General features: G+C 41.7%; 3 protein-coding genes across 3 annotated transcripts; all 3 read right to left on the reverse strand.

The window, feature by feature from the left end:
- Positions 1–1,845: 1,845 nt before the first annotated feature.
- Positions 1,846–3,327, reverse strand: LOC136965898 (homeobox protein Hox-D4a-like). The gene is made up of 2 exons (XM_067260197.1): positions 2,952–3,327; positions 1,846–2,525 (listed from the first exon to the last, which is right to left on the reverse strand). The coding sequence occupies exons 1-2, from the start codon at positions 3,325–3,327 to the stop codon at positions 2,224–2,226; spliced, it is 678 nt and encodes a 225-aa protein (XP_067116298.1). The 3' UTR covers positions 1,846–2,223.
- Positions 3,328–18,083: 14,756 nt separating this feature from the next.
- Positions 18,084–20,190, reverse strand: LOC136966007 (homeobox protein Hox-D9a-like). Its single transcript, XM_067260346.1, has 2 exons — positions 19,469–20,190; positions 18,084–18,904 (listed from the first exon to the last, which is right to left on the reverse strand). Exons 1-2 carry the CDS (start codon positions 20,010–20,012, stop codon positions 18,660–18,662), a joined length of 789 nt encoding a protein of 262 aa, XP_067116447.1. The 5' UTR covers positions 20,013–20,190; the 3' UTR covers positions 18,084–18,659.
- Positions 20,191–20,951: 761 nt separating this feature from the next.
- On the reverse strand, positions 20,952–23,484 carry LOC136966063 (homeobox protein Hox-D10a-like). The gene is made up of 2 exons (XM_067260425.1): positions 22,755–23,484; positions 20,952–22,140 (listed from the first exon to the last, which is right to left on the reverse strand). The coding sequence occupies exons 1-2, from the start codon at positions 23,476–23,478 to the stop codon at positions 21,857–21,859; spliced, it is 1,008 nt and encodes a 335-aa protein (XP_067116526.1). The 5' UTR covers positions 23,479–23,484; the 3' UTR covers positions 20,952–21,856.
- Between the last annotated feature and the right edge of the window lie 266 nt (positions 23,485–23,750).

The following is a 23,750-nucleotide window of genomic DNA, read 5'->3' on the forward strand; positions in this document are numbered from 1 at the left end:
TTACTACTTTCTATTTTATAGCCTACAGGTCTATAGGCCTACTGTCTCGTACATCATGTAGGCCTATTACTTGTAGGCCTTTGTCTGCGTGTGTTTGCGTTTAAGAAAGGCTCTATTACGATTTTATACACAGGGTTCTCTACTTCCGGTCGACATTACAGGCTACTGGTTACATGCTTCTGAATAATCTATACCCTATTATAGACAGTTTATTTGATATGGTTACAAATGCAAGCATTTTTCCAGCAGCGCTTACTCATGACCATGTGATCTTGCGGCTAAATGATGAATGGATAGGGACCCTATAGTCCCTGAGAGGGGCCTTGTATTCACACACATACACACGCACGCACACGCACACAGAACAACGACAAGAGGTTGACAGGTCTCCATGCACAGCCCAAAAAAGCCACGCATCCAAAGGTATGCAAAGGGGTAGAATAGTATCTCAATTAAATCATTTCCTAGATAACGTAGGGCTATTTGTAAAATAAAAGCACAATCGAACAGTCGAAAGATACACATCACACACCTACACACTTTGAACCTGTAATTGTAGTCACCAATCTCATTGTGTTTTGACATGTCATATTCTAAACATGACAAAATATATACTGTAGCCTATTAGAAACGCCTTTCTTAGAGGTTTGGACAGAGCTGAACATGGCAGCCATCACTATGTTGCCTAGCAAGTTGTCAAGGGGATGCACCAACTGGAATCTGAACGATGATGGGAAGTAGTTCGACCATGTGACCAGCGCAGATTCAACTGATGCTGATGTAATAAACTCTCTACGAATCGTCACTGCGGACTTTGTTTTATTTGGCCTGCTCAATTACGTTCAATACGTTTGAATTAGTTTTACTCCAGACTGGGCCTGGGACAAGCCAGTCGCAGTCTATATGAACTGTTTACAGCATGACAATGCTTTGGGTCAGGGTTCAGAGGTCAGGCCTGAGGCGCTGGGTAACTGATCCACTACTGGGCTGGTCTGTCCCCAGCTTGAACCTGCGCACAGTGAAGCTTTGGAAACCCTCTAGCCTGTTCTCCCAACCCTCCAGCACGGTTACCGGGAATCCTCCACCCAGCCTTGCTAAACTTCTGCCTTGGTGTCTCAGTGTGAAGGTTAAACCGCTTTTTAGGTAAAACAGCTTTTTACCTTCACACTGAGACACCAAGCAGCACAGCCTCGTGATCGGTGTGGAGGCATCTGCCCAGTACACGTGCGCAATGGGATCGTTTTGTTTGTGCTGAAGAAAAGATAATTCTAGGGCCTATAACATGCATGCACAACACAACATTCGATACCCACATAATATTAGCTTACATCATCAGATGGAATTTCGTTTGATTTGATTGTCATTTTGGCTTGGTTTAGTTAATCAATAGGCAATAAATCTTCTCGGTTCTGACCCTTTTCCCCTCCAATTTGATTATCCGAATGATTAAATAAACCTTTTCAATTTTTTCGGCCTATAGGCTATCGCCTTCATTTGATAGATAACATTAAATCTTGTTTTCAGCACGACTGGAAACAAGGGCCGGATGTAAGCAACTCTGACTACTAATTTTGTTTTCCAATTTGTGAACATTGATTTATATTTTTACTGATAATCTTTATATCATGCCCAAGGCTTATGGTCAGTTTATATGGGCTATTTAAATACTTTCCCAATTGTTATTCAAAGGAAACGCTATCTGGTGTGTTAATGCAAACGGCGCGTAAAATGGTGGGCTAGATTTACGCATATGATTCACAACCTTCAGCAATAGCTTTACAAAGTATATTTATAGTTTAAAATAACTACTTTATTTGTAGTTTACATTATTGGTATTCGGGCATTCAGAAGCATTTTTACAAATAAAATATGCTGCATTTACATAAACATTAACGGGCGATATTCACCCCAAAAAATACAGAAAGGACGAAATGAAAGATTATAATAAACATAGCATATCAAACTGATGAATATAAATAGCCTACTGTCATGAAGAACTGACATAACTGGACGTGGGTTTGTTCACCTATAGTCTATTTCGGTCAAACAGGTAAGATGAGGTTTAAGTTGAGTTGCATTAACCCCGAAGCCTGTTTCTCTGCATGGATCAGCCTTGAATCGGAACAAAAATCATGTCTTCATATAAACTGTCTGTGTGCGTGTTCTCCACGTGTTTCAATATAACTGTTTAAACCCAGTACTTCCAGGACGGAGTGTCCTGCCCTACAGTGCCGTGATGTGAGTAGGGTCGTCCTTAGTTACTGCCAGCGATCTCTGGCCAGGGCCACCGGAGGATCGGCCTTTGGTGTTGGGAAGTTTATGGTCCTTCTTCCACTTCATCCTCCGGTTCTGGAACCAGATCTTAATTTGCCTTTCCGATAGACACAGCGTATGTGCAATCTCAATGCGTCGCCTCCGCGTGAGGTACCTGTTAAAATGAAATTCCTTCTCCAGTTCTAAAGCCTGCTGCCGTGTATACGCCGTCCGCGACCGTTTGGGCTCCGGTCCCGTGTGGTTTGGGTTCACTGAAATGAAACAACACACGGTGGTGACCACTCAGCAACACCCACCTTCACTTTTCCTAGTCCCAAAATATAATTTAAGGTTTAAGATTTAGATTTAATTAGATTAAAATGAATCTTTTAATCCGTCCCTGTTATGAAGCAAACATGAAGAAAGAACGAGCCTTGTGGCGAGATTGTCTCCACACAGCGTTCGGCCTGCATGCTTCCCCGCGAGGCTATAAAACTTTATGGCGGGTGTAATTGCGGTTCCTTTCAGGGAGCCCATAAATATCTCAGAGATTCCCGCGGCTCACCGCCAAGACAAATGGTGGGATGAGCGGAGAGAGCAGAACGAAGAGGATGGAGAAGAAGATGCTACAGTACAACAGAGGAGAGAGGAGAGAGAATGCAAAGGTGTAGACTAATGACAAGAGACGCAGGTCTTACCGGTGACAACGTGGACCTTTTTCATCCACGGGTAAACAACAGCCGGAGGCTTGCTCTCACTTTTCTGCTGTTGTTGCGGGCCGCAGGTCCTTGGACCGGGCAGGTGGACAGGGGAGCATGGTTCCGTCTGACCGGTGAAGGGAATAGGCTGGCTGGAAAGCCCCGGCTCACGACCCTGCTGTTGCACCGTGTCACAAGTGTAGGTCTGTGGTGTGTAGTCTGACCGGGGGCAGAGGTCTGCAGGGTAGACTGTCTCTTGAGAAGAGGGGTAGTAACCCGCCTGTTCAGGAATATAGTTGGTTTGCGAATATTCTTCGCAAGGTGGAAATTGAGGATCAACATATTTGGAGTTCACCATATACGAACTCATGGTCATTAATTTCTGAAAATACTAATTTTTCTCGAGTTGTCTTTTTTTCTGTACCCATAAAGCCCTCCTCCTCGCCGTCAGATGCACAGATTTAACAGCTCACGTGACCAACCCAGCCAATTGAAATGGCGCGACTAAGGAGTATCGGCTCAAGCGTATCAGCAGCAATTTGCACCAACTTCGATTAAATATGTAGAGTAAGGGTAATCAAACGACTCCAGAGACGACAAATTCAGATAAACAAAATTCAAGAATATTAAACATGATTATGGACGGCAGAAATGTGTAAAGTGGTTCCCATACAAACGAAGGTTTGCATATCAAAATCCTCACTCTCTTTAGCCAATAATAAGCGACAACTACCTTTTGTTTTAGTAGGCCTAGATTGTGTGGCTCAAACCGTGTCCCAGCAGATGCCAATACTGAACATAATTCAAGCTTGACTGTCTGGTATAATAAAAACAATAGCTAGAGACCTTCGGTACAAAGCGGCAGCACAACGCCTGAGGAGGTGACGGACAGAGGCTTTGTTTCAGAGGGGTCATCCTCGTGCTACGGGACTAGAGGTCTCTTGGTCTGTCATTCTGGTGAAAGGGAGAAGGCGAGTCTTTTTCATTAAGCTAACATGTTGACTTCTGAGCTATGCCACTATTGCTTACTGGACAAAAGAGTACATTTGAGCCCATCAGTATTGTAATTGGACATATGATTAGATTATCCCATTTTCTTAACAGTATGATAGACAAAATGTAGTCTACACTCAAATGAGATATATTTACTATATGTCATTTAACATTATTATAAACTAAACGAGAAAAGGTTCCGTTTCAGTCGGATTTGTGTGTTATGAGATATGGTTGGAGCTAAATGACTAAATGTAAATGTAATGGTATTTAGAGTGTTTTAAAAAAGGTTTCCATAGCCATTGCCAAAATTCTGTCAGAGGTGAAGTTTAACGTTAGAACTGCTGCTGAATCATTAGGCCTATAATTAAGTTGTTCAGAAATAGGCTAATTACAGTAAAAATTCATGCGAAAAACAACTTATAGCATAGCTGAAAAGAGACCTTTGTTAGACAATTATTGCATTAGCCAAAGTAGGCGATTACCCAAAAGTTTCAGGAAGCCTATCGAAGATTTGGTTTTCTATCGTCTCTAATCGTGGCTTCAAATGATTAAATCTGGTTCAGTTACTAATGACTAGGCGAGCAGCTAGACACATGCAGACGGAAATCTATTGCCTACAAGTAGGTAATAGGGTATATTCTGCAACCCATGAGGAATAGCCTACTGTCTAGCGACGAGGCTGAACATTGTATTAATCAGGTTGCGTATTTTACTGAAAGCAATTCTTCCTACCCTCTTCAAAGGATTTGATCGACGTTTTTGCATCGACCATATACTCCCCTAGAACCGAATCTGTGACCGTTATTTCTTCACACAAATTCGGTTCTACAGGGTATATATAGACGACGGAGCAACTCTCCTTGACAAATAATGTTTGAAGAGAAGACTACACTGTGGTTGCATGCACTTTGGTCCCTGCCCAAATGCAAGATCAACACAAACTGCTGACAGTTAGGCTGTTATTCGATTCAACAATTATTAAATTGCTATAAACAATTACAATTTAGGTGCTTTAGCCTTATGTTGACCCATACAGATCCATACACGCGCTAAGAGTAGACTAAACACAGAAGCCTGGGCAGTAACATCTAGAGACCCAATTCTAGATGGATAAACTGACCTCTGAGACTTTAATTCCTCATTCCACTGTCTCCACTGCAGGATTTAAGATATAAATATCTTCCAGTGGGCCCGAACGCATCACTCAACGGCCAGCATCCTGTAGTTTCATTATTTCTGCTGTTGTCCAGCGCAAGCAAGGCCGGGGGACCAACCAGAGTGCACGAATCCTGGATGACCCTCCAGACAGAGTGGCCCGGCGATCACCCCCACCTTGTGCACACCCAGGTTCACATTGACTAAACTGCACTTAAACGAGTTAATCTAACTACTTTGAATATTCACCTAGCCTATCGTTTGTGTTTTATGGCGTAGCCTAAGGTAGCTTATATATTTACTATAACAAACGACAAAGTTATGAAACATCCTAAATAAAAGAGCCCATCAAAATAGTCCAGCTATAAGCCTATACCTACCCCCCTTATGATCAAATATGATTTGATGTTAATTTACATAATGAACGAACTCCAAACACAGGCGTGCGGTTCAGTCCTTTGTCCTGTCTTTCACTTTTTCATATGGGAGACGGGGTGACCGGCGGTTCACCTCCTCCAGACGGTCAAAGCCGAGTTACGGATGGAAACTAACCTCAAGCTCTGACCTGTAGCTCAACAATTGTTAGAATGCACATTTAACCATTCCGAAAAAAATATCCGAAAGAAAAATTTAGGCTATAAGAAATAGCCTAGGCCTACATGTGAAAATAAATCCAGGTAAATGTATAGGGCCTTTGAAATAGCCTGACTTTCCAGAAGGGTTTGCTGGAATATGCGTTATTGACAAACACAATTGCTTGAATAGTCCTATTGACAATCACGCAGAAGTGAATTGGCCTATATTGTTATGTGTAAAAATAAAAGGTAATTTTATTAGGACTATTTATGCATTAAACAGACTACAGCGTAAAATAGTCATGTTAAATGTAACTTAAGTTGTAAAAGTTTTTCTGTCTGTTTGTAGCATATTATGCCATAGGTCATGTTTTGTCTAAACGTTTAGACTGTAGGGCAGAATATTTAGCCTAAACATCGCCTCATTGTTTTTTGAGATTTTCTTTTTTACAAATAGGCTACGCTAACATGGCCGGGTGAATTGATAGCCTACTTTAACGCCAGCCGGTGAATTTACATGAATTAATACACAAAAGTTCGCCCGCCACATGGAACACATTCCGTAGGCCTACCTTTCACGTCTGGTCTGTTGATGTAAAACAAAAAAATGACGAAAGCTTTCTTCTGTCGGGGCATGGTGGACCGGAGAGAGTGCCAGAGGACGGTAGCCATGGACGGTAAAGCCCGAGAGTAATCCGTGGTTCCACGGAGATCATCAGAGATCAGTGATCATTCTGTTTTTCTTGGCCATCTGCACACCCAAGCCATTCTACAATGTGAGTTATATTTTGGCTTGTCAACTCTGCGCCATAAAACAAAGTTTAATGGAATCACGTGTTCTCCCCATAGCCATTCATGCTCGCGCCCGAAACCCATAAATAACTTTCAAACTTGCATTTATTCAATAACGTCGCTTGCAGAGATGCAGAACTAACTGCACACTGGTTCGGCAGGTTGTACTGAACATTTAAAATTATATTTTTTACGATGGCTTTTTTACACTTTAGCTATTTAAACCATGCATTTTGTTGCAGCCGTGGATACAGTGTTTGAGTGTGTCTGTGTAATAGGGTATTATTCGTTTTGCTTCGTTCATCTGAATGTCATCTTGTGAGCTTGTCTGGGTCATGTGTGGTTTCTCTTTCTGTTCAACCTTTTGGGATAGTGGAGGTGTTAACGTTGTAGCATCTGTTTGGTCACACACCCTTTGATTTTCGTAAGTGGAAGGTAATAAAACCATAAACCATGCCTTGTGAAAACACCCCGTGTGTGAGTGTGTGTGCGTGCGTGCGTGCGTGTGTGTGTGTGTGTGTGTGTGTGTGTGTAGGCCACACAGACAAACGCTACTGTTAAACAAAACAGCAATTTGTCCGATTTCAACAGCTAGACCTCTGGTGAAGCTATTAGGTCCGGACTCTGCGCACAAAGCAAGTAAGGACTACACTACAACAAAAATGGCAGCTGCGGATAATACACACATACAATAGACTATGTTGCTATAAAGCCTAGGTACTACTGGGATTTGCTCTGTGTGTTATTTCATACATATTTAGGCCTAAATATTAAGCTATATTATGCAGGGTATCCTATACGTAATCGTTTTTTATTGGCCCTACGCGTAGGTCAGCCTAAAACAAGAAGGATGCATTTTGGCACCATCGACAAATGCAGTATTATTTGGTTGTCAGTCGCTGTACAAAGGCAGACTGTCTTCTGTCTAAGCACTGAATGTTTCCTCTCGGTGGTCTGACTGTTGGCCAACAGCCCCCCCTGTAGGCGTAGATATTCAGCTACAACAGCGCTTCGCTCGCAGGGGCGGTTGAAGGCGTGAGGGGCTGTGTTTCATTCCTAACCAGTTTTGCCTTCCTTGTTGCCTCGTTGTCTCCCCAGCACGGACCTGAACACTGAGCTCTTAGCTTTGCTTTTACGTCATGTTCATGCTTAAATAGCCTATCAAGAGGTAGGCCGAGCCTACACCTAATTTGAGTAAGCACGTGAGGCATTTGTATTCAAATTCCTTATTCAACTTAACCACAATGCGATGATTCATTCTTAAGATTAACTTTATTTAATTTTGGATCTCCAGTTTCCTCCTACCGTCTACGGACCGGAGGTAGATGGTAGGACCCAGAAAGGAGCTATCTATTATTGAGACCACAGGCCTGCCCATAATTTATGTTACATTAAAACACATTGCTCTTCACAGTATTACTTACCAATTATTTGTATTATTTTCAAGAGGCCATGACGCATTCTACCCCCAGGAACCCTACATACGGTCCTGGATACATGCTGGACCAGAAGCATGGGGATCTTCCCGTCGGTATTAGCCAGGCACGGCAACTGGAGCTGGGGAAAGACGTGTAGGCTTATATTCATATTAATATGCAGGTCGTCTTTAGGCTATACCACCCAACGAAATACAGCTTGATACGACAAGTCGCTGTTTTACAGGGGATTAACTGTATTGCAATTCTCATTGCACAAAAATGACACCTACAGACTTAGTAGTTACAATATTACAATATTACAAATATTACAATCAAGAGTCGCATATAGGGCTGATCACAATGTTCCATTGACCAATGACATCATTGGACGGTTTTCCACACGAGTCAATGCGGAGAGAGCTCACATCTGGAGTCTTACAGGACATGCTGGAAGACCAACTCATGTATTAGCCTAACTACTAATAAATAGGCTAATGTATTAATTTAGCAGACGCTTTTATACAAACTTGAAGATAATCTCACCAGAGCAATGAATATTTATTAACAACACATTGCCATGCTGCAAACTGTTCTTTGGTTAAATTGATTTCTTTATATTTTATATTCTATGTTTCAACAATTAAATTCGATAGCAAAAATGCATGAACATGATTGTATCTAGGACATTTTGTATTGAAAACATTGAGATCTCTTCTATTTCCTCTCTCTCTCTCTCTCTCTCTCTCTCTCTCTCTCTCTCTCTCTCTCTCTCTCTCTCTCCCTCCCTCTTTCTTTCTCTCTCTTTTTGTGCCGCATTGCAGTTGGTTGTAAATTCTTCTGCAGCTGCCTGGCCAGTGAAATACTGTCTTTGTTCGCGGTTTTATACCCTCAACGTCAGACGGGAGCTGTGCATTCTCCGTTTTAAAGTCACACATTCGAAATTATTCTTTTGCATAATTTACATTTTTATAGGAATTTATTCATTTGATCAAAAATCTTGTTAAAACTTCACACCTTATGACATGTTGTCATATTTGGGCCTGCTTGTAGATGTTTTACAATTAAAATTAGGATGCATTTTGGCAAGTTAGAGCAAAAACAAAGATTTTTGAATGATTCAAAACGATTCATTCTACATTTTGTCTCGCATGTTGGATACATTGTTTCACAATAAATAAATGTGTAAATTAAAATGAAAGAAACTTCAAATTAAAACGAAACACATGACAACATAACCTTGATCTCATTTTCGTTAAGGCTTTTTTTAGTGAATAGCTAGATGTATTTGCCTAATACATCCAAAATGTTACGTTTGACATTACAATTCTTACCAATTTTAACACCAAAATAACATGACAGAATCGAAGTAATCAAATTGACATAGGCTCTAGTGCCATGGGAATCACGACAAACGTTGGACTAAATAAGCATTTAATAATAATCTATCCACATTTGCAATAACCCATTATATGAAATGTTAAACATTTTCCTTCAAATAAAACCCACAGTTGGCATATCATGAATCAATCAAAGAATATAATCTGCACCATATTTCGGTAGGCCTAGTTGTTATGACATATTTTAAACACTCATAATTCTATAGTCAGTGCTCATGCATCTCTTCGGGTTTAAGCAGTTAGTCACGTCCTACCTGCTGTCATCGAGACACACAAGCTCTCCATCTTCCGCTCGCTTTGCAACACCAAACGTTGCTCGAGCAGGAGCAGACATCACAGTTTGGTGACCCTGTGCTTCTAAATGTGACAAGCCTGTTGAAACATACAGTTGCCTTTCTACTGGACCAACAACACACTTTTAGTGCATCCGGTAATAAGCACAGACTCAGCAAGCAGCAGATCGAGCGGTGGTTCGGGTGTTCCATCGAAGCGCGTGCGTGTGAAGTGAGAGGGGTGGCATAGTAAAGGGGCCCGCAAGGAAATTATTCTCGCACACATGACCAGAGCGGCCAATTGCGGAGAAGAGCAGCTCGTAAAAAGGTCTGTGTCCAAAGCTGTAAATCCTTTTCCTCCGGGGGAGGAATGTGGCTGTCTGCTGCAGACCGCAGTAGCTACTTTTCCTTCCTTTGGTGCATAATGGCGGATGCTTTTTTAGCAGGGCATCCAGGCTCGGGCCCCTCACCTGAAAATTGTCAGATGAGGTATACTGGACGGTGCAGGATGTGGCCCTAATACCACACAATGTTCTGTCATCTCCTGAATGTAAGTCTAGGTCTTTGTCTTACGAGACAGACTGGAAAAGAAGGCGGTGTCTATGCTCCTCTCTCACACATTCACAATGGCAATTACATAGAACTGTACAACAACATCTGCATTTGTTGTCAACCACTCAGAATATGAATAACACCAGTAGTACACAGATCTGCAGCCTTCCAGTCCCAGAAACAAAATCCCAAAGAGGCATTCTTCTCTGCAGAATCCGTGATTTATGTTTATCATCTAGCCCCACATTCGTATATCATATACCTATGAGAAGCTTTATTCCCATTTAGTTTTTCGTCTGCGAAATTAATTAGCCTATAGACCTATAGCTCCGGAGTGTCTGGAGGACCACTAAATGATGCTTGCTGTTCTCCATTAGCCTATTCGTCTTTCTCGAATCTCTTCAAACAGTACAACTCCCATTTCTTAATGTTTGACAGGTGTATTGTTGCACTCGGTATAACCTATTGTAAAACGATGTCAATGATGGTATTCGTGCTTTTCGGTTGCTCAGGTGGGATACCTTCTCATTGATTGTACACCGGAAAGACCAGAGCTCGTGCACTGCAATAACTCGAGCGGATGCACATCCACTGAGACATGAAGTGGAAGAATATTCCACGAAAGCAACCTTGCCTTGTCATAACGACAGGTCTCTTGGTCGGTAATAAGCCATTGGTCACGCGCTAGTATAGTAGCTTCTTCAGATTACTGGTCCGGTAGTAGCAGGACTTATTAACGATGGAGGTAGGCCCAAACCAGCACGTAGAGCCATCGTTAAAAACTGCATCGTCAGAACGTCGTTAGGGGGTCTGTCCAAGCCTCATGGAATATTATTTAATCAGCCCGATATAGGCTTTAAATGTAGGCTATATTTTCAAATACACAGTCCAAGATTTGTCTGCTAGAGTAAACTATCTAATGTTATATGAGATTATTCATGTAGGCCTATAAACAAAAATAAATGCGTTGGTTAAGCATATTAATGCCAGAACGTAATTTGTATAAACTGCTAATGTTGATGGCAAGTATATTCTGGTGGAAGCTGAACCACCTTATCTTCGTTTTGAGAAGCGCTGTGCGGCCTATATGCCACGCAATCAAACTTCAATTGGATTTTACGAAAAATGTAAGACCAAATTACTTCTGATAGCCTATAGGCCTAATTAAATCATATTTAATCTAACCTAAATGATGTCGGAAATCGTATAGGCTATATGAAAACCTAATATTGTTTAGATTATTGTCTGAGAATTAGCTTCATTAGGCTAATAACACGCAAACATTAAATGATTCCTCGAATGGGCTGATGTGGATTGATTTATGTTAGGCTACTACGCGCATTTCTCGCCTGAATGAGGTGGTAGCACAAAAGCAGTAGCCTAAAGAGCATATAACGAACAAAAGAGATAGATCTGAAACGGTCATGATCTTACGATGGATTTAACTGCCACGTAGCCTAAGTAAAGATGCTTTCGGGAAACGCATCTTTAAGAAAACGTGGCAACAACGATGATATATCCACTTAGGCCTAGTTATTCGGGAAATCGGACCCTGGACGGTCTACATTGTCATGGCATACTGTCTCCTCCAAAATGTTATAGGCTATATCTTTGGTAACCTATACTGGAGCCGTGGCATGACTTAAACAGAATTCATAACTCCATCCATGTTGCAGCTAAATCTGGCAATAGACTCAGCGCAAAGTGTTGTAGGCCTACTCGCTATAATTGCTTAACAAACGAATAGCATGTTTTGGAGGAGATGAGAATGACAAATATGCACGGTGCTTAAACAGATATTTTAATTTGACCGACGACGTACCTGAATTGTCTGGACTCAAGACATGCTTATGATGTAGGCTATACCCACCGGTAGCCAGTAGCCTATAGTTTGCTAGTTGCAGTGAAAACGAGATGTGGAATAACATTACACATGTGATATATCAGCTAGGCTATTGTACCATATTCAGTGCAGATAGCACACTAATGGTTAGGCTAAATGTGAAAACCTGGCCCTAGACCTGATATAGACCTAGGCCTAGGGCAAAGAAGGAAACAGAAAACGTTTATGGGCTATAACATAATTATTATGATCGTTTTTTATTTATATCGTAGTCCTATTTGGTTAAAAATAGTTCACAGGATGTAGGCATGTGCAAAGTATAGCAGGTGTCATGAATTTACAATCAACGTGATGCACTGGTAATGCTTACGTAATTCGCATACCATTTGATTTAAGGTAGGCCTATGTGTAGCCAAGTTCAACTTCTGTAAAAGAAAAATACAAAATATAAAGAATGATCCTTTTTTAATCTCGAATTATGTTTACGCATCCATTCAGCCTTGTTTTTAGGGTCGGCCTACTGGTGTCTCCACTGAGTCTCTTTGATTAAGATTCACTTAGCGATCTACGACTGATCTTGAGCTCTCGTTAATCTACGAGCATTTTCAAGAGCCTCTTTAGTTAGATGGCTTCGGGAAACGGCCTGTAGCCTAAAACTAAGATCCATCGTATGACGGATTCTACGATCAATTTAGGCTAAAGATCAAGGCCGTAGCCATGGAGTCAACATTGGGGGGGGGACGAAATCTGCTGGGGTGTCTGAGGGTCCTCCCCTGAGAACTTTTTACGTTTAGTTGGGTGTGCTCAAGCCTTCGGCGGAGAGCACAACCTTTGTTCTCTCACATATATATTTATTTATTTATTGGGTGTGCTCAAGCCTTCGGCGAGAGCACAACCTTTGTTCTCTCACATATATATTATTATTATTATTATTTTTTATTTTTTTATTTTTTTTTGCCCCCCTAAAACTCAGTAAATACTTGGCCTACATAGACAACGTAGGTGTCAAAAGTTTCGTCTTGGTAGCGATTGAGTTGCTTCTATTGGAATTTACGTTCCGTTGCATGGTTTAAGCGTAAGTTAAGTTTTTGTGGCGAAAAGTGAAGCTAACGGTGGCTAATTTGCTAGCCACAGTCACTGACGTTACTAACGTCACTGCGTCACTAACGTCACGAAAACACGCGTGACTACCTTTGCCAGAACATTCGTTTCACATCTGTTAACTTGGGGGATAGCTAGGCTAACTATAGCTTTACTGCAAGGCAGCTGCAGAAACGCCACAAGAAAAGAGGCCAGGGTGATAACTATTTACTCATTTTACTTTGTGATATGACACACAATTGTGATGTGTAATGTACAATATAAGCTGATATTATTAAGGAAGTACATCTACTTTCGGAAACAGTAGTCTACTATTTCACTGAAGTATTAGCATCATGACATTAGCCTGTGTTTCCCGGGCAACACATACTACAGTGGTCTATGATGTAGCGTTATCTGTTTTCAATCGTTAAAATAAACATTCCTCACATATACATTTTCGTTGTAGGATTTATTCTGACATTAGAAAACGATTTGTTGGTGAAATTACCATTACCTGTGGTTTCAAACCAGTGCAGCTCACTGCAACGCTGTAGCTTACGCGAGACACACTACAAAAACATCTAGCTACAGTACACAGCTGTTTAGGAAGTCAAACGGCGACAGAAAATGTTCGGCACTCCCCTTACTTAAATCAAAAGTCTATCTAACTACTAACCTGAACTTCATTGCCACAGCCTAAACGTTGTCAATCTGTTCATGAAAATAATTAATTTCATCCTAAAACGTACAACGGAACGTTAAATCCAATTCAACCAACGCAATCGCTACCAAGACGAACACAGCAGTACAGTAGCCTAGTACTGTACCGTAGTAGTACAATTTACCGGGGCAGCTTCTCAACACAGGGCTATATCGCATTTTGCGTTGTTACTGACAATGATCGCTACCAGTGAGCTTTTTATGAATGAGCAATTTTCCACTAAATAAATGTCAAGCTTATTTACGTTTTGGGGGGCATATTTTCAGTTAGCAGATGGTACCGTTTGAATTGCGATTCCATCTTCTACTGCCGCCGGGTAACGTCGTAGAATAATCTTCAAAGGGGTTGTTTATTCATGAATGAATGCAATATGAGTAGGCTAAATGCCTGAAAATATCATGAGAAGAGAAAAACTTAAAATGACGTTTAAATCATAGAGATTAGGTCAATTTTTACACCGGTCTGCAATAATGTCACGAAAACACGCGTTACTACCTTTGGCAGAACATTCGTTTCGCATCTGTTAACTTGGGGGATAGCTAGGCTAACTATAGCTTTACTGCAAGGCAGCTGCAGAAACGCCACAAGCAAAGAGGCCAGGGTGATAAATATTTACTCATTTTACTTTGTGATATGACACACAATTGTGATGTGTAATGTACAATATAAGATGATATTATTAAGGAAGTACATCTACTTTCGGAAACAGTAGTCTACTATTTCACTGACATATTAGCATCATGACATTAGCCTGTGTTGCCCGGGCAACACATACTACAGTGGTCTATGATGTATCTGTTTTCAATCGTTAAAATAAACATTCCTCACATATACATTTTCGTTGTAGGATTTATTCTGACATTAGTAAACGATTTGTTGGTGAAATTACCATTACCTGTGGTTTCAAACCAGTGTAGCTCACTGCAACGCTGTAGCCTACTGTACCCGAGACACTAGTGTGAGTAGCTAACAACAACTCCTCAGCTGTTTAAGTCAAACGGCAACAGAACATGTTCGGCACTCCCCTTACTCAAAAGTCTTTCAGTAGGGAAACTATCTGACTACTAACCTGAACTTCATTGCCACAGCCTAAACTTTGTCAATCTGTTCATGAAAATAATTAATTTCAGCCTAAACCGTACAACGGAACGTTTAATCGAATTCAACCAACGCAATCGTTATCAAGACGAACACAGCAGTAGTCTAGTACTGTACTGTAGTAGTACAATTTACCGGGGCAGCTTCTCCACACAGGGCTATATCGCATTTTGAGTTGTTACTGACAATGATCGCTACCAGTGAGCTTTTTATGAATGAGCTATTTTCCACTAAATAAATGTCAAGCTTATTTACGTTTTTGGGGGCATATTTTCAGTTAGCAGATGGTACTGTTTGAATCGCGATTCTATCTTCTGCCGGTAAAGTCGTAGAATAATCTTAAAAGGGGGTTCTTTATTAATGAATGAATGCAATATGAGTAGTCTAAATGCCTGAAAATATCACGAGAAGGGACAACTTAAAAGGACGTTTAAGTCATAGAGATTAGGTCCATTTGTACACCGGTCTGCCAAATGTATTCGTTTTGATTCAGCCTGTCAGCTGCCTCTTGCAGGGGAAATGAGAAGACATCATATTTCATTCTACACTTCACTCATATTTTGAGTTGTAAGCAGCAAAAAAAATATGCTTTTAAATCTATGTAATCTTTATAAATAATAAGTAGGCCCGATGCATTTTTATATAAAATATACAGACCCCTGTGCAACCGACGCAAGCAAGCACACCCTACAATTTCCCCAGAAATTGTATCCTCTCTAGTTTATTATTTATTTTCGCCCCCCTAAGGATCAGTCAATATTTGGACTACTTACACAACGGCGGTGTCAAAAGGTTCGTCTTGGTAGCGATTGCGTTGGTTGTATTTTTATTTACGTTCCGTTGCATGGTTTAAGTAGAAATTGCGTTTTTGTGGTGAAAAGTGAAGCTAACGGTGGCTAATTTGCTAGCCACAGTCACTGACGTTACTAACGTCACTACGTCACTAACGTCACGAAAACACGCGTGACTACCTGTAGCAGAACATTCGTTTCACATCTGTTAACTTGGGGGATAGCAAGGCTAACTATAGCTTTACTGCAAGGCAGCTGCAGGAACGCCACAAGCAAAGAGGCCAGGGTGATAACTATTTACTCATTTTACTTTGTGATATGACACACAATTGTGATGTGTAATGTACAATATAAGCTGATATTATTAAGGAAGTACATCTACTTTCGGAAACAGTAGTCTACTATTTCACTGAAGTATTAGCATCATGACATTAGCCTGTGTTGCCCGGGCAAGACATACTACAGTGGTCTATGATGTAGCGTTATCTGTTTTCAATCGTTAAAATAAACATTCCTCACATATACATTTTCGTTGTAGGATTTATTATTAGTAAAAGATTTGTTGGTGAAATTACCATTACCTGTGGTTTCAAACCAGTGTTGCTCACTGCAACGCTGTAGCTTACGCGAGATCTAAAGTCTATCTAACTACTAACCTGAACTTCATTGCCACAGCCTAAACGTTGTCAATCTGTTCATGAAAATAATTAATTTCATCTTAAACCGTACAACGGAACGTTAAATCCTATTCAACCAACGCAATCGCTACCAAGACGAACACAGCAGTAGTCTAGTACTGTACCGTAGTAGTACAATTTACCGGGGCAGCTTCTCCACACTGGGCTATATCGCATTTTGCGTTGTTACTGACAATGATCGCTACCAGTGAGCTTTTTATGAATTAGCGATTTTCCACTAAATAAATGTCAATCTTATTTACGTAAGCAGATGGTACTGTTTGAATCGCGATTCCATCTTCTACTGCCGGGTAACGTCGTAGAATAATCTTCAAAGGGGGTTCTTTATTAATGAATGAATGCAATGAGTAGGCTAAATGCCTGAAAATATCATGAGAAGGGAAAAACTTATAATGACGTTTAAGTCATAGAGATTAGGTCAATTTTTACACCGGTCTGCCAAATTTATTCGTTTTGATTCAAAGATGAGGCTGCCTCTTGCAGGGGAAATAAGACATCTATTTCATTCTACACTTCACTCGTATTTTCAGTTGTAAATGAGCAGCAAAAAAAAGATGCTTTTAAATCTATGTAATCTTTATAAATAATAAGTAGGCCCTATGCATTTTTATATAAAATATACAGAAATATCAGTTGTAAAAATGTCATTAAAAAACTGACCCCTGTGCAACCGACGCAAGCAAGCACACCCTACAATTTCCCCAGAAATTGTACCCTCTCTAGTTATGAATATGATTACATTTTTTATGATAATTTCGGACAGCGTGCGTGGTTGCCTGTCGTAGCGTAGCACATTTATGTTTAATTTATATTTTTATATCAATATATTGGGGGAGGCGGGGATTTTGACCAGATTTGAATATTGGGGGGGATGTGTGTCCCCCAATTATGATTACAGCCCTGTTTACGATGCTTTCGGGAAACGCAGCCCAGTCCATCTGTTGACCGATACCTTTCAATACAGGCCAAGGGCGTCATCTAGTGGCTGTGGAATGTATCCAAAACCTGCAAGCATCAAAGAGGCGGGACGGTTCAGATGCAGGCCACACTTTGACAGTGACCACCATCCATAAAAACGGGTTTAGACTGCGGTTGCCTGGTCCAGAAATATGTAAAGTGACCAAAACCATTAAACATATTCTAGCATGATAATAGCATAGACGTCGTAGTATGGAATATACGGACACCGTTATTTGATGTATTTTGTTATTTTAACATGAAATAGGCCTAGCCCATATTTTAATGGACAAATCTCCTAATTATTTTTATGTGGATCACCGAGCTTTACCGCCTGCAGTCAGACATGCCGCTTATACCGGCTGTAAAGCTACTGCAGTTGGTGAATAAACGTGACTTTCTGTTCATTCAGATCTGACTTCCCCCTCCGACGCACAGACGGACAATTCATCCGCCAGACACCCTTAGAGAAGCGACTGTCTTTTTGTATGTCAGCAACAAAGTCCAACAGCCAAGGAAAAGGGTTTTCAAAGAGGAGTACAATTACCTCTTTGCCCATAAACTAATTTGGCTCAGACGTCTGGCAGACACTGGGGCTTTATGGTTCAGCCGGTCTTCCTGTTCTAAAGACATTACTGCAGAACTGGACAATAAGGTGCCTGGGAACACCTAGCCTATTGGAGCCAACCCTCGAGCCAAACATCCTATGGGCTGCTTGAACTATAGCCTAGGCCTAGTAAATGTATTCGCTACCTTAATTTAAATGTAAGCAACACACTAGTCCAACAATAAAACTCGGTTTTAATCCATTTAGTTTTGTTTAGAAAATTGCAGAACAAAATTACAACATTATTGCAAATGTAGCAGATCCAAAGCCTATTATACTGTAACTCAACGACATCACTTAACGACCCAGATGCAGTTTAGAGCAAGAAGTGACAATTGCACGTTTTAGCCTGACTGTTGTCCAGTGGTCTACGTGTCACGCGCAAGACCCATAATTAGATCATAAAAAACACAGGATACAAGCTATATACTCGCGTAGCGTACGTGCTTTCACTAAAGTTTAAAAGTTTAAAATTGACAAGAGCATTTTGTCAAACTTTTTAATTTGGCCCATGCGCAAAGGTATAGCCTATGTGAGGGTTGTTTGTCGCTGCAAACCATAAGACATTTAGAATATTCTCAGTAGCCTACCTTTCATTTATTTCGACAAAAAGGGGGAAAAACACCAATATGGGAACAAATTACAACATAATAGTTTCATGAGCTCCTATCTACATTTCCTCCCAGTGGGTTGAAGCCTAACCACAAGCTAGGCACGGGCCGTACCGTACAATTTGATATTGAAAGATTAAACTCATAGCTTATTCCTAATATTTCTCTCGCGGGTCATCTTCTTCATCTTCATTCGTCGATTCTGGAACCAAATTTTGACCTGGCGTTCGGTTAGGTTGAGTATCCGAGCAAGCTCGTAGCGGCGCTCCCGGGTCAGGTACATATTGAAGAGGAATTCCTTCTCTAGCTCCAGGGTCTGGTGCTTGCTGTAGGGGCATCGCTTCTTCCTGCCGGCCCTAGCGTGGATCCAGTTGGATGAAGGGTTGCCTGCAAGAGAAGGAAAGGACACTGGTGTTTAGGCCCACAGCACAATATAAAGATAGAAGTTCTGCAGTTTACCAAATTGTGTTTTGGTAATTTGCAGCGTATTACAGGTCTACGACATACTGAATAGGCCTACTTATTTATTTTTAATGATTTGTGAAAAATAAAAAGGCACCCGAGATGCTTCACGTTCAAAGGATAACAACACTTAAAATTCGTAAAACATTTTCCCTTGTTAACAAAATCTCACAACAAATACCTTGTCAAACACTTTAAGCATTAAGTGGTGAGTAGAAAAACAAATCTTCCAAGATTGGCAGGCAACGTAAAACAGGTTTAAGCCTTTTCTATTAATAAACGCGATTGTATTCTATTATAAAATTATCCGTCTCCAAATGTCTTATCGGATGATTTTTTTCACGACCTGCATTTTAATGATGCAGAAGGATATTTCCCCGATATAGCCTATACGGGTTGGACATTTATAGGTTAGTAAAAGTCGTGCTTTTACACAGCCGTGGTCGTGGCATTCCTTTGGCAGTAAATCAGACAGCAAAATATGCTTACTTGGGTCAAGTTGCTTTTCCTCTTGGGGATCGCTGTGGCTCGAGATGTCACTTTTGGACTCTTTGGAAGTTGTATCCAGGGCTTCTGGGTCCTTGTTTTCGCAGATAAATTTAGGGGTGACTGGGACTGTATAAGAGAGACATTCGTTGCTCTTCAATGGAGCTGTGCTGTCCGGCTTTGTCTGGTAGGGCGGACTGGGGGGGCGATATCCGGAGAGGGGCACAGAGCTGGGGATGGGCTCTAGCCAAGAACGAACAAATCTGTTATCGGATGAGGAAGCAAGGTGGGACTGCGGGACGTAGTGGTGGTAAAGTCCGGGCACTGCGGAGACGGACGGCGGGTGAGCCGAGGCCCAGGACCCGGAGTAGATGGCTGGTTTGGGTTCAAAGCTGCAGGCGGAGAAGTCTGCGCTCTCCCTCCCACCTGACGGCCTGGAGGGCTGCCCAAGAGAGCCCTGCACGAAGCGAGCCCCATAAAGCTCCTCCGTCTCGTGCCCCATGATAGAGTCCACATAATAATTCGCCAGAGCGCTGCCGGTCGACATGCTTTTGATCCATCCAGAGACATATAAAAGGTGGTGCCGTTACGGCTATCCGGCCTCGCAACAATCTCGTATTTTTGCTGGCTTCATCTTCACCGATTGGTTACGTGGATCACGTGATCTTATTTACCAATACAACGAGTAGAGTAAATCAATCCGAATATCACAGCAATTCATGTTTGGACTTTTCTACTGACCAACATAGAAGCATCGCTGAATGAGGGCATGGATTCATATACAAGCTTTTCCAGCGCTCACTCATGTCACGTGTCTTCAGGAAGAGACACTCTTTTTTAGTCCGTGCAAATGTCGCTGAATGTTGCAGCTTGTTTCAGTAGTATATCTAGCCTACTTGAATGTGTAGCTTTACATAGCGGGCCTAACTTGAGTATCTGCTCTTGTTAAATATTTTTGGGTAAACGAGGCTGTGACTCCACCCCTCTCATCTGTAATAGAACTAGCAGACATCCGTCAGATTTTAATTGCATTATTTGTTCATGTATCCCCGGTTCCTGTACAGTATGGCAAAAAAATACATAAGACATAAAGTGTTTGGCACAAACTTGTTTGCTGTTTGTTTTAGTTCGTAGGCTACCTTCTTTTTATGTCTGTCAATAAAAGGTTTATGAGGTGTGTTGTGATTGTGCACTAATGCGTCTCACTTGAAGCTACTGCCACGGCCTGCATCCGGGGAACTCCCTCGTCCATGTTTTGTAACTGTGTTAGGTTAGGCTGTGAACGGGATTGTAATATGTTGAGTTGTGTGCTGTGTTGCATCTGGGTAGGTAACTTTGACTAATACCTTTGATATTAATTGATCACACCAATGCTCGGTCCCCGAAGGTTCTTCTGTGAAATGCAGTTTACAAAAATATGTGAAAATACATTTGATTCAATCTTTCTTTAATATTTTGGTATGTACACAAACAGACTATATAAAAAAATTATTTTGTCACAATAAAAACATGCACTACATTAAAGGTTATGTGAGCGTTGGTATAAAATTAGATCTCATGTTTGCTCATGATAACGTCAGTAATTTTAGGTTAAGTGGCATTAGCCTACTTATGATTATTACAGTAGGCCTGTTAGACTTTGGCTACTACCGTTAACAGGCTTCATAGAATATTATTGTAATACTGTTCATTTAAATATTTCCAAATATATATATTGGCTGCATGCCAAGATGTGTGGGTATATAGTTGTCTGCGCGCAACAAAATGAAATCTAAAGTTAAGCTCAATGCGTATTTGAGGCAGCTTGTTTTGGATAGGCCTATTCTACACTCGTGAAATATTGCTGAGGACAAAGGATTGCATTGAATCAAGAAAACAAAGCTTTGGGAACATTCATTTGGTCAGTAATATTCTGAATCTATTTAATGGAATACAAGCCACAGACCATGCAGCAAAGATACATTCATTTGTGATTTGGCGTAAACAATAAATAGGGCCTACGTAGGCTACATATCAGTTACAAACGACTACATCACGAATATAAAAAAAACCCTATTAACACTGATCCCTACTTAATAGTCTGAAACCATAGTCTTTCACGCACAGCAAAACGAATTATGTTTTATTCATGTATCGTTGTTGTTGTCGTTTTTAGATATAACAAATGCTAAAGGCCCAAATACTCTCATTCTGTCTTTACGATGTGTAGTAATGACGCACCAGTCCATTGAGGCATATGAGAACAGGGAAGGCCTACAAGTGATAATGGCTGTACAGCAACTTGGATGTTACACTGAGTATGAGGTCAAGGAAGCAACAGAGCCCGGTCCTCAGGCTCCAGCGGCCCGGAGTAGCCGAAGAGGAGATGAGGGTTTTGACCAGCAGCAGATCTCAGGAGAAGGTAAGGCTTGAAGTAAGGTCCCGAGCCCGGTTCTCCCGAGTCTCCCGGCTCAGCTTCTTTAGCTTCATCCTTCGGTTTTGGAACCAGATTTTTACCTGTCTGTCCGTCAGGTTGACGCTATGGCTGATCTCTAGACGCCGCTCCCGGGTCAGGTACATATTGAAGAGGAATTCCTTCTCCAGCTCTAGAGTCTGGTGCTTGGTATAGGGGCACCGCTTCTTCCTGCCGCTCCGCGCTGTTAACCAGTTACTGGTGGGAGCATCGCTTTTAGCTTCTGAAAAACATATAAAGATCCCAATTTACAATTGTCACGAACACATCAAATAACACATATTATTTGCAATAATTTATGTAATAATAAATAGACTTGATAATTGTGTCCATGGTCCTTCAATAAAGCTATTCACATTTATAAAAGAAAATAGTTTTAAACAGTACAATTCAATGTACTCAGTAATCAATTTAATGTTCAAGCCTTTACCCTTTCTTTGATCAAAAATAAAAATAAATATTTTAACGAATATTTGTTAAGAAATTATGATAATATGTTGTGCGTAAAAATTAGACTGTTGCTTTGAAGTTACAGTTAGCGCCATAGGGTATAGCCTATTCATGCTACAGAAGCAATATTGCCCAAGGACACAAAGTGCTTTGGTGTGAAGAAAAAACTGTAATCCTTTAGAATGCAGAGAAAGAAGCAGCAGGACGTATTAACGGCTCCTCGGGACACTGAGGTGGAAGCCCAGTCTAGTCTCTGTAAAAGCCTTTTACTGCGACTCGAGGAGGACTCTCATTAAACGTTACGACTACGGGGCTGTTTGTGTTTTATATAGGGGTTTACGGCGCTAGAGCCTGGCGTTACATTGCCTCTCCCTCTATCGTACCAACCTCCCGCTTCTCTCACAGGCAGGTCCGGGCTAGCTGCGGAGGCATCGGACGAGGAGCTCTGGTCCTCCTGTGGGCTGGTCTGCTGGTCCGGGTTGGCACCGGCGGCACCTGTGACCTCCCGTTCTCGGGTAAATGGAGCTTCGCCCGTTTGTTTTTCCACCTCAACAGGAGCAGACTTCTGCGCGTTGGACTTTGGGGCTGCTCCGTTGAGCTGCATGAGACTTTCGATGCTCGCCTGATCACCGTAGTCTTGGTTTTTACCGGACGAGTATGTTTGGCTGAGTCTAAAGTACCCCGGGACCGGGATCTCAGGGCTCTCGACCGGGCAGGAATCTGAGATGAGGCCGGAGTAAGACGAGGAAAGCCGGGGCGGAGGCGAAGCGAGCTGCCCACTCCTGTCGGAGTACATGCAGCACTCACTCTCCTCTTTGATGCAGGGGGGGAAGGAGTGCTGCTCGAACCTGCCAGTCCTGCCATGGTCCGGCCAGCTCTCATAGGGGGGGAGGTAGGAGGAGTGGACGGCCATGCTTGTGCTGAGATGACCCACCTCCCCTCTCCGAGCCAGGGAGGGCACCACGCCGCAGCTCGCCATCCCATATCCTCCCGTGTCGGTACCTGGAGACATGTACATGCTGTTGGAGTACAAACTGTCTGCCCTGCACGCACTGATCAAGGAGTCTACCAAGAACGTACTTGCAGCCGGTGAACTGTTGGAATAAGACATTTTGGAACGATTTCAAAGAGAATAGATAGACGTCCTTTGTATTATCTGACATATTTGAGACATAACAATCCTTGCGTAAAGTGGGCTACCTCCTCGCGACCACATGACAAGCACACCAATGGGGTGTGAAAATGGCCTTGAGTCGCTGCGTCACGTGGACACTGGGGCGGTTGATGGAGATTCCAGATGCAGCGAACAGCGACCCCCAGAACCCGGACTTGAAATTGATTCTTCAAAACATCCGCGTATAGAGAGTTTCCACGGGTACGGTG

Source organism: Osmerus mordax, chromosome 22 (genome assembly GCF_038355195.1).
Source record: "Osmerus mordax isolate fOsmMor3 chromosome 22, fOsmMor3.pri, whole genome shotgun sequence".
Lineage (NCBI taxonomy): Eukaryota > Metazoa > Chordata > Actinopteri > Osmeriformes > Osmeridae > Osmerus > Osmerus mordax.